Below are 10,530 nucleotides of genomic sequence, written 5' to 3'. Positions count from 1 at the left end.
GTGAAGTTGGAAGAAGACACGCATCAGCCCGATGAAACGAATAGTCTTTTGAGGGTCATGAAGATGTACTTGAAGGCGAGATACCGACCCTCAGACCTACTAAGAGCACAAAGAAATGACCGCATGACTAGTAACTTGAAAAGGTGAATCAAAAATGGAACATCAGACAAAGGTGACCGTGACCTGGAGGAAGACAGTTACCGTATGCTGAGACATTATTTAATGCAAAAAGGGGGAAGGTTATATCTTATCAAGGACAGGATCGTGGCATGTAAGAGAAGAGAAGAAGACAAAGTCCTGTACAAATACAACGCGATAGTGTTGCCCCAACTCTATAAGACAGAACTTTTATTTAGGTCGCATGATCAGATGGGCCATCAGGGAGTCGATAAAGTATACCAGAGGATCCTGAAGCGCTTTGAGTGGCCTGGAATGAAGAAGTCATGCGAGAAGTGGGTAGCAGCATGTCTGTCAAGCCAACAGCTCAAGAATCCAAGGAAATTGCGATTTTCCTGGCAGTCGATCGAGTCATCCGAATTCAACGAGGTGATGCAGATTGACCACTAGAAAACATGTATGACAGAAAGTGGCTATAATTAGGTCTTGGTCATGATAGACCATTTCACGAAGTATGAAGTAGCCCTGCCCTGCATAACTGCCTCAGCAGAAAAGACGACCGATCATCTAATCAATACGTGGATAGCGAGACATGGTTGTCCGATGACGTTTCAATCGGATAACGGAACAGCTTTCGTGGAGAACTTACAAAAGAAATCATGAGACGCTCACAGGTGGCTCAAGCTCACTCCACGACATACCATCCCCGGACGAATGGCTTAGTCGAAAGGCAGAATCGGACGTTGGTGTCGATGCTGAGGGTATATTGTTCCAGGTTTATGACCGATTGGGACAGATACCTTCCACAGGTGATGGGAGCTTACAACAGCGCGCAACACTCTACCACCGGAGTTAGTCCACATATGATGTTAACCGGACACGAGAAGTTTTTGGCCTTGGCTTTCTTTTACCCAGAATATGAGGTGAAGAAAACATCACCACAAGTCTACGTAGGGGATGTGATTAGACGTCAACAAGAACCAAACGACTTGTGTAGACGGAACACTCAGCAGGCGCAGGCAAGGCAGAGGAAAAGGTTCGATAAAAAAACAGCTGGTGCAAAAGCTTACTCAGTAGGAGACTACGTATGGGTATTTCAAAACGTTATACCATCGAAAGGAAAAAAAAATGCTCCTAAAGAAGTGGAAGGGACCCTTCATGATTACAGAAATGTAGCAGGAGGGACGTTTTTATAGACTGAGTACCGGCCGGGCCGCTAAAGATGGAGCCGTTTGCTAGAAATAGAAATTGAAGGTTTGCTAGAAAACAAAACTTCGAATAAATAGCTTCGAAAAATAATTAAGGAGGCATTTTTAGATTTTTCAATTTTAAAACAAAAAATTGTTCTTATTAGGCCACTGTTAGCTCGAGTATGGTTATCTAAAAAATTATGGTTGAGATTGTTTTGCTCCTGGCATTTGAAAATTTCTATGATTTCTGAAAATGAGAAAATAAGTGAACTAAAAGAAAAAAACTGTTGAGGAGAACACAAAATTTAGCAGCAATTGAGTGCTTTGATGCAAACTTTTGTTGTGTATTGTGACAGCTCTTTCTATATTTATTCTACGCGAAATTTTTTTTAGCAATTTAGGCAATTGTTTTTAATAAAACTTTAAATTTTGGATTGGCAATCACTCCGTATTGGTTGGTTGAAAATGTTCAGCAGTTCGTGGGAATGTAATGCTTTAAGAATTAGAGTTTTTTTCCGTTCTTTTCAACTACGAGTATTTCAATTTTTTGTTTTACAATTCATCTACAAAAAGTTTCAGCAGCAATGCTAGATGATACAAGTTTTTTCTGTCCATTGATGCGTAAACGAGGACTCCTTATTGTAAAACTGGCTGGAAAAATCTTTAAAGGCCGAAAGTTGTTTTTTGGTTAAAATGTTTCTCAGTTTTTTACAGAGCCCACAGTACTGTTTTTTGTTTCAGAAGATAAAATTTGGTTCTCGACCGTTAATTTTTCCAAGATAAAAAAACTTTTTGGGTTTTCACTTTCTGCACCATTTTAATGTAGCTGTAAAAACCTTACGGCTTTTTTTCAAGGAAGAGTTTAGTCTTGGTTTTTTCTGTTGTAAGTATTAGCTGATTGCTGACTAGCTAAAAGCTGTCTTCGTCTAAGTTTTCCTGGTGAATTCCATTCAGATTATTTGATTGAGGATTTTTTACGACTGTGTCTTTTGCATAGATTGAAATGTTACTAAATTGTTGAGGACTGTTGTTTTTTTTCTACATCGTTTGTTCAAGATGAAAAGAAGTTGGCCCAATAACTTCATCTATTTCTCGCATTTATCCAGCAAAATACTCTAGTTGACTGCGTCAAAAGTTTTTTTTTTAATTTTTGAATGCCAAATGAATTAGGATGGGTTGATCAGTCAAGTAAAACCTAGTTTCCTCAATAAGCGATACAACAACATCTATAAAGCCAGGTTTTGATCTAAAAACGAACTGATTTTGATTTTTTGGCACTGTTTAAAATTTTTTTTTTGAAAACCATCAATTAAAATTTATGAGTTTATTGCAATACTTTAACACAATTCGAAAACCCAGAGTTCCGATATATTTATCATCAAGTTTTTAGAGTGCTTCACAAACTGACACTTTATTTGACATGGAAACTTATTTCACCTCCTCATTTGTTTTCTTGAAAAATCAATAAAAGTTGAAACCCATAAAACTTGAATGGTCTAATTGAATAGTTTTCCTTCAACCCAGTTTACTTTATACACACCACTTTGACTTTTGATTTAGAGTTGAATCCAAAATTCAAATTCGTTATCTTATGTTATCTTACTTGAACCCAAAATAATCTTATGTTCTTAAGTAAAAACGAGCTGCTTGAAATTATACTTTGATGCCACTTATAAGTCTTTGTTCATCTTTTTCGTTAAGAAATTTCGCGCAGCAGCATGAAGTACTTACTACATCTGCTTTAGTAGTAGTTTAGTGGGAAAAATTAAAATTAGGTTTCAATTTATGCTGGCTATGATATTTTTGCTCTGTACCTACTTTTCGCAATTCCAGACAAAATAATGTCATGAAACAACCATTTTGTGGTGCTTCCTTTTAAGTTGGTTTACTATAACTTACTATTTAAGTTAGTAAAATCCCGATTTGATTGAAATGTACAACGCGTAATCCCGGGGCTGTTAAAAAGTTATCATACAATTGATATTGTACTGAAAAGTCGTTTTGAAATACACCTGCTCTGACCTATTGGTTGTGTTTCGAAAACCTATCAGACATTAGGCTACACAAAAAACGGATTATTTCACACTGATTTACAAGTTCACAGATGTCAACAATATTCAGATGGCAACTAAAAAACCATGAAGTTTCAATTAAAGAAACAAGACATTTAAAGAGACTGCTGCTTGATCGTCAATTTTAACTCAAAACTTAAACTTCAATTTGTTACCAATAACTTAAACTCAAAAAATATTACTCAAAAATAAATTCCTCATTGGACTGAAGAAGCTGACGCTTTCAGCGCTTGATTTGGGGAAACATAATGTCTCTTTACTTTGGGAGACGCTCTTTGAGCAGTTGCACCCTCTCTGGAAACTTTAAAATATCATTTTTTTGAAATATTCTCAAGCTTTTTCAGATCATTGACACTATATTTTGACATATATGCCCTCATATTCCGTTCTGATCGCGAACGACATTTTCAAGACGGCCTGAAGACCCATCTGCTTAGCTGCATATTTCTGCTTCTGCTTCCGGCAGGGGCTCGCTTAAGTGAATCCTTTTTTGTCTGATGGTTTATTTTTTTGTTAAATGCTCTTGCTGTTCCATGTCGAACCTATTATCAAAGTTCGCAAAAAAACTCGTGAACTCCTTGGCAGAAAATGGCAAGTTTTTTTCCTATTTTAATTTCAGTTCAATATTTTTATCAGCCTCGATTGTTACGTCAATTAATCTACTAACATCGGAAGAATAGTTTGCAATAAAGATACTGTACTTGAGTGAGTATCGCTCTTGCGCTCTCAGCCTTTCTTCGATATCATTTTGTTTTTTTTTCCAAAAATTTGTGCGAATATGTTGGTCACATGTGATTTTATTCAAGTTCCTAAACTCTTTTTTTTGTCTGCTATTTTTATAATCAATGAAATTGACATTTGAGTTGTCTCCAAACGACCACGAACATCATCCTCAGAATCCATTTTAACGAGATCAGAAAAATTATGCACAAAAAAAATAATGTTTAATATCAAACACTTCAAGATCAAACGTTTTTTGAAGATTGAATCAGTGATATTAACCAGTTGTTTTTGAATTCAATCGAAATGAAACTGTTATTCGATATATATCGTGATCTTACGGCATAAGCGGAGATTAAGTCTGACCGTTACAAATTGAATTGAGGCATGTTACCTGATCTATTTAATTCTTCGTTAAAAATTTATCAGTTTGTACTTTGCATAGCAGAGTAGGATCATTTTCAAAAAATTTCCATATATTTTTTTTTGAAATTTTTTAGTTTTTTTTAGATATTCAACATTTTTTTCAAAAGCGAACACTCTTCCTAACGGTACGAAAACCTCAAAAGGCAGTCGGAACATTCAGGGCTTGATTCAGTTTCTTTTTAAGGGAGCTTGTTGTGATCATATGGTTGATTCTTCGTCAACCGTTGAATTTTGCTCAATTTTTTTAAATAACATTTGATGACCCAGGAGCCTACAGCGAACACAGAAATAAAAACAAAGTTTCAAAGATTGAATTCATTTTAAACTGAACTGTAATCAAAGTCTTAGTGTAATGAAAATTTTTTTTATTAGAATAACATATAAAATATCCCCTTCTTCAATTCAAACATATATAACATCATTTAATGTTTAACGTTTAAAGTTTTGGTATTGCATTGCTCTAATATTGCTTAAATTATAAATAAATTAAATGATATTGCATTATAATTAGTATGCATAGTTGTGGCCACTATATTGCTCAAGCGTCTCCCTGCTATTGTCTCGGATTGTGGCTTTTCATCGTACCTTCAACTGATTGGAAATAAGATGAGACCAAAAAACTAATTGTAGCAGTCATAACCAGAGAGACCGATTTGAGCGGCATAACACCTGGCACTGAATTTACTTTATCATATCGATACCGGTCCCTTAAACAAAATAATTTCTATTATTTTCATTCATTCACTTAAAAGACCAACCCTATTTAATAGCCAATGGTTCTCTTGCAAGATTTTTCACAATTTTTGGAAGGTTTCTTACAAGATGTGTGTATATCTTGTCAAGATCTTGTACGATTCTTGCAAGAACTTAAAAGATAACCATAATTCAAGAAAAACATAATTTTGCAGGATTGCAAGAAATACATCTAGCTAATAACAAGGTACTTATAATTAGTGGAATTACTTAGAGAGCAAGGCATGTACTAGGGACGCATCTTTCCCCATACATACATACAGCCCGTTGTATTTTTTTTTCGTGATTTTTTGAGGCGTGGCTAACGATATTTAAAATCTTGTCAGCTTGATAGAAATCAAAACTAGAAATAAATGTTAAATATGTTATCATCCTCCTATATTGATAAAGGGAGAGAGATTTAACTTGGTTTTTGGCTGGATTTGGATATATTTAACAACCTCCCCACCCCCTATGGTATCTACTTAAAAATCTCAACCCCTATGAATAAATACACTAAATTAGCACAGAGTTTTCTATTACAAATTCTAATTTTGCTGCATTCTGATCGGTCGGAAAGTCCAGGGTTCAAAATAACAATCCCCCTTTCAAGCAAAAAACCTCTGTGCAAATTTACTGAATTTATTCGTAGGGGTGGAGGTTGGGGGCTCTTCTCATGCGCGAAGCACTGAATGCGCGAAAAAACTTGTGAGCGAAGGACCGAAAACAAAGATAGCCGAAAGTCAATTTTTAAAAAGAAGCAATTACCATTCAATTAAAATAAACTAAATGAAACAATATGTTGCATCTTTCATAACGAAACCCTTGAAATCTAAAATTTGTTCCAATTCGGCGGCGGTCAGTGACAATTTGAAAACTATGCGTATTTCTGCCGTTTTTTTTCGGCCAATATCATATTTCAGTCCCTGGAAATGTTTAATTTCATTCCAAAATTTAGATTACTGAATTCTGACTGGCTAATTTTTATTTTCGCGCATTCGTTCCTTCGTATATGAGGGATTCCACCGTGGAGATTATCAAGTAGATACCGCTAATTTACAGCCCTAATTCAAGCATCATTTGAATGAAATTTCGAACCTCGCTCACAGGTGGCGTCCCTCATGATGGAGGGACCGAATGTTGGAAACTTATTTTCGGTATTTTTTAGGCCATCGAATTGTTTATTCAAAAATGTTTAAAAAAAATGCGCGAAAAACTCAAATAAAGCGAATAAATCTAGGCGAAAATTAAGAATTTTTGGAGAAGTCCCATTTGTACCAACGAGCAAATGTACCAAAATGAAAAATCGGTCCCATTTGTACCGAAAATATTCAACTCGATTTCTGATTGGTCGAATTGTGAGCCAACAAATTATTACATTAGTTTTCTACTATTCAAACAGAAGGAAACTAAACGGCAGAATAGTGACCGCCGCAGCGCGCCAACGTGATGCGCTTGCCAACAGAGGGTAGGACCCTATACGAAAATTAGAGCCGGTTATCGCCGCAAAGGGGCGACGCGCGCGTAGCGCGCCCACTGGCGACCTTAAACCAAGAGACCTTAAAATGGTCGGCTTAGTAGTTTTTGGACAATTGATTTTTTTGGTACTACAACGATTGATTTTTTATTTTGGTACAAATGGGACTGATTTATCATCTTGGTACTTGTGAATACCCACCGTTTTTTTCTTATTCCCCCCATTAGGAAGGCGAGTAAATTTCAAATAGATTAATTTAGTCGAATTTTAAACCAATCAGAATGCAGCAAAACTCGAATTATGAAAAGAAAGCACTAAAGGTAATTTACTGCTTTTATTTGTAGGCGTATCAAATCATAATGGGGTGGTAACAACATGTCACTTTATCATGATAAAAATCCCAAGCTATAAATCTAGACTGATCGTATCAAGGCGGAGCCCTGAAGGTCCCAACTGTTTCTTAAAATTGCTAGATGAAACCATACTTGCTTGGAGGAACGAAACCACCCCGAGAACAAACTCGGGAGCAATCTATTTTTACAACTCGGAAGCAATTTGCGTATAACCATCTTCGGTCAAACTTAACAATCCACCCCTGACAGTCTCAACTAAAGAACCTCCAATTCTCTAACTAAAAACAGTATAATACCGTTGGATTTTTCAAACTTTTCTAGTTTTGCTGCATTTCGACTGGTCTTATGCCATCAAAATGATTCTCAAACAACTTACTTAAATTGCAAGTTGTTCGACCGGCAAATTGTCAAAATAAAATTCCAACTAACAGTTTTTTCTAGATTTTGTTTAATATTGAACACACTTTTGGTAAAACTAACCTAAAATGAAACGTAGGATAACGGTTGATGTACAAGTAGCACCGAAAACTTCAACAACATTCAAAGATTTATCGACTCTTAAAATGCTTTTCATATTATACGACTTACTTTACACGCTCAAAATTGAAACAAAAAAGTTTTTCAGAATGTTTTTAGTCAAAATTTCTGTGTTCCAAGCATTACAACAGGGACTCTTTTTTATTTTACGGGATTCATTTTGATGTTTTTGTATTTTAGACATTTTGCGAGGGAAAAAACAGCTAAAACACGCCCCAAGTAGTAATTTTTTTGTGAAGCCCCGGTCTACTCAATTCAGAACCATTATTGAGGAGAGGCAAGGCACTGGACCACCTTCAGCCGTGACAGAAGTAAGTAGGCACCACCCTTGTCTTGAGAAAAGCATGGCTCACCGCACTCAACTGGATCAAAACGTAATTTACAATTATTTTTGAGACTGAAAGTTGATTTTTTTTCTCAAAAGCACTTTGGCCAATCGCAAATCAATTTTGAAGCTCAAAGTCCAAATTTTCAGCTCGCCAAATTGCTCAACGAAGTACGACTTTAAGATTGAATCATATGAGAACCAGTTGATTACTTAGTGTTGTATTATACTTACTGTTCGAATTCTTTAATGTTGGGGTTGAGCAACCCATTGAAGATTTCCTCATAGTCTTTGAAGAAGAGTGGGGACGCCTAAAAACCAACAGGTACAGTGAATAATTTCTCTAAACAAAACGATATTTCCTGAAGAAAAAAGCGTCATGAGCTATAGAGGTGTCTGAACTATCATTGAATCATAATAAAAAATACGAAAAACGCAAAGAGCCAAAAAACATAGAAAAAAATAAAATTTTAGCAACCAACTCTATGCTGTAAGGTTGAATATTGCAATTGATTTGTCGTTCTTGCTAATTATCTTTAAATGATTTTCATTGAGAAATCAATTTAATTAATTTTTTAGGAAAATTAATTTGCAATCAAGATCGACAGACCCCCCCCCCCTACCCCATCTCTCAAAAACGGCCACGATATGATTCACCATGGTTTATTTTGGCTTACATTTGACAACGCCGGATACTGGAACCAGTTCTGAACTAGTATTTATAAACTAATCATATTATTGATAAAACTATCCCTATAAAATACTACTAAATAACCAATCATATTCCATCACTAACACTGACAATTATTTGTTAAGCTGAAAATACTTGTAGTTTCAGCACCAAAGCAACTTGAATAAATCATAAACTACAGTTTTTTTTGGACAAATTCCAAAACTATCTCGCAAATACAAGTATACACTAGATTTAATGAGACTAGGAGATATAAGAGTAAAGGTTAAGATTGGTATTAGACTGAGAAGATGCACGAATCTATCCCGCCGAAAATAAGAAAACGTGACGAACAGACGGTGTACCTTATCTGAAATTACTCTACGAGTAAGCTACCTCCAGCATAAACTCATCTGGTGCGACCAGTGAGGCTCGAACTCACGACCTTTAGATTATAAGACAGCGTGACGAACAGACGGTGTACCTTATCTCAAACTACTTGATGAGTAAGCTACCTCTAGCATAAATTCATCTGGTGCGACCAAAATCTCGAAAAGACATTAACTAACTTTAGCAAATTAGAATAAGAAGAAGAAACAAATTGCAAGAATGCAAAATGTTAGATGGAACAGACAATTTATTAGATATGTCTCTACGTCTCAATGAATCTAGGCCAACATTTCAAACAATACGAGAAGTACCAGGTGTTGAACGAAGAACAAGATCACGACGCGTACATCGATTGAACGACGGACCAAGATACTACATGATAGTACGGCGCAAACCGCAAAGAGTATATGTCTTCAGAATCCTCTATGCTGTAAATTTAAGTTTTCATTTATTGACATGAAAGTTATTTTATGTGAAGAATAAAGTGACTTCTTCAAAAATCTACTTGGTGCTTTATAGCTAAATTATATAACAAAAATGACGACTGATAAAAAATACACTCTTCAGTCCTTTCAAAATCTGCAGTACTTTAATTTTGGAAAACTTTTGTGAAATTAATTTTTTTGAAAAAAAAATACAAAAATTGATTAGAAGGAAATATTAACGTTAGTTTTATTAAACTTATTGAAAAAACTTCTTGCTTCTCAAGAATACATTTTTTTAATCCTCGTTTCATCATCTAAAACATAAAGAAATTTATTCAAAAACTAACATCAATCAAAACTTTACTCCTTAAAGTAATTTTCATTTTATAACTTTTTATAACTTGAAATTTATATTCACAAAATTTTATCATGGCCAATCGTTGCTTTTTGATAATTTAAATTTCCTTTAAATACTGATCATTAAGCTTTTCCTTGGATCTTTAATTTAACTTTATATAAAAATTTGTTTCACTTAAATCAACTGATCATCATGGCTTCCCTTCAATCAATCAGGACAACTTTGTTCTCCTCACCTCATATTTCAAAGTGTCTAACGACCTAAAACGTCAACTCACTCTACAAATTTTATCAAAAACCCAGGATTAGGAGAAAGAAAAACTAACCATTATAATCAAGATAAAAAGTGAAGTGAAGAACTTCGGTTACTCATCCTTCACTAAATATCCCAGGTAAGATTAAGTAAGTTTTTCTTACAATTAAACTTAGTCACGAGAAAATATTCATCATTCTAAAGAATTGACATACTCTCTCTCCAACCCGTCAACCTCGATATTCTATTCCCCAATTTAAGAAAACCATTCAAAAACAGTTTAAGAATTGAAATTTTCTAATCTCCGAATTTGCATTCATCATCCTAAACCTTATGTCAAAAAAAATTTAGGCGGTAAGCAAACCATATTACTACACGATTGTTTAATTAAAGACGAAGGTTATGATCTTGTTTTAACACCACAAAGGCAAACAATAGGGTATATTAGATCCAAAAAACAAACACAAAAAATTACAATAATAGCAA

The 10,530-nt window shown here is 34.9% G+C and overlaps 1 protein-coding gene across 1 annotated transcript; it reads left to right on the top strand.

Annotated features, from left to right (window-relative positions):
- The first annotated feature begins 776 nt into the window (after window positions 1-776).
- LOC134854771 (uncharacterized) lies at window positions 777-9,365 on the top strand. The gene is made up of 2 exons (XM_063871127.1): window positions 777-1,208; window positions 9,264-9,365. Exons 1-2 carry the CDS (start codon window positions 777-779, stop codon window positions 9,363-9,365), a joined length of 534 nt encoding a protein of 177 aa, XP_063727197.1.
- The last annotated feature ends 1,165 nt before the right edge of the window (window positions 9,366-10,530 follow it).

This window comes from Symsagittifera roscoffensis, chromosome 9 (genome assembly GCF_963678635.1).
Source record: "Symsagittifera roscoffensis chromosome 9, txSymRosc1.1, whole genome shotgun sequence".
Classification (NCBI taxonomy): Eukaryota; Metazoa; Xenacoelomorpha; order Acoela; family Convolutidae; genus Symsagittifera; species Symsagittifera roscoffensis.
The sequence above is the reverse complement of the archived record's forward strand: the minus strand, read 5'-3'. Positions and strand labels throughout refer to the sequence as shown.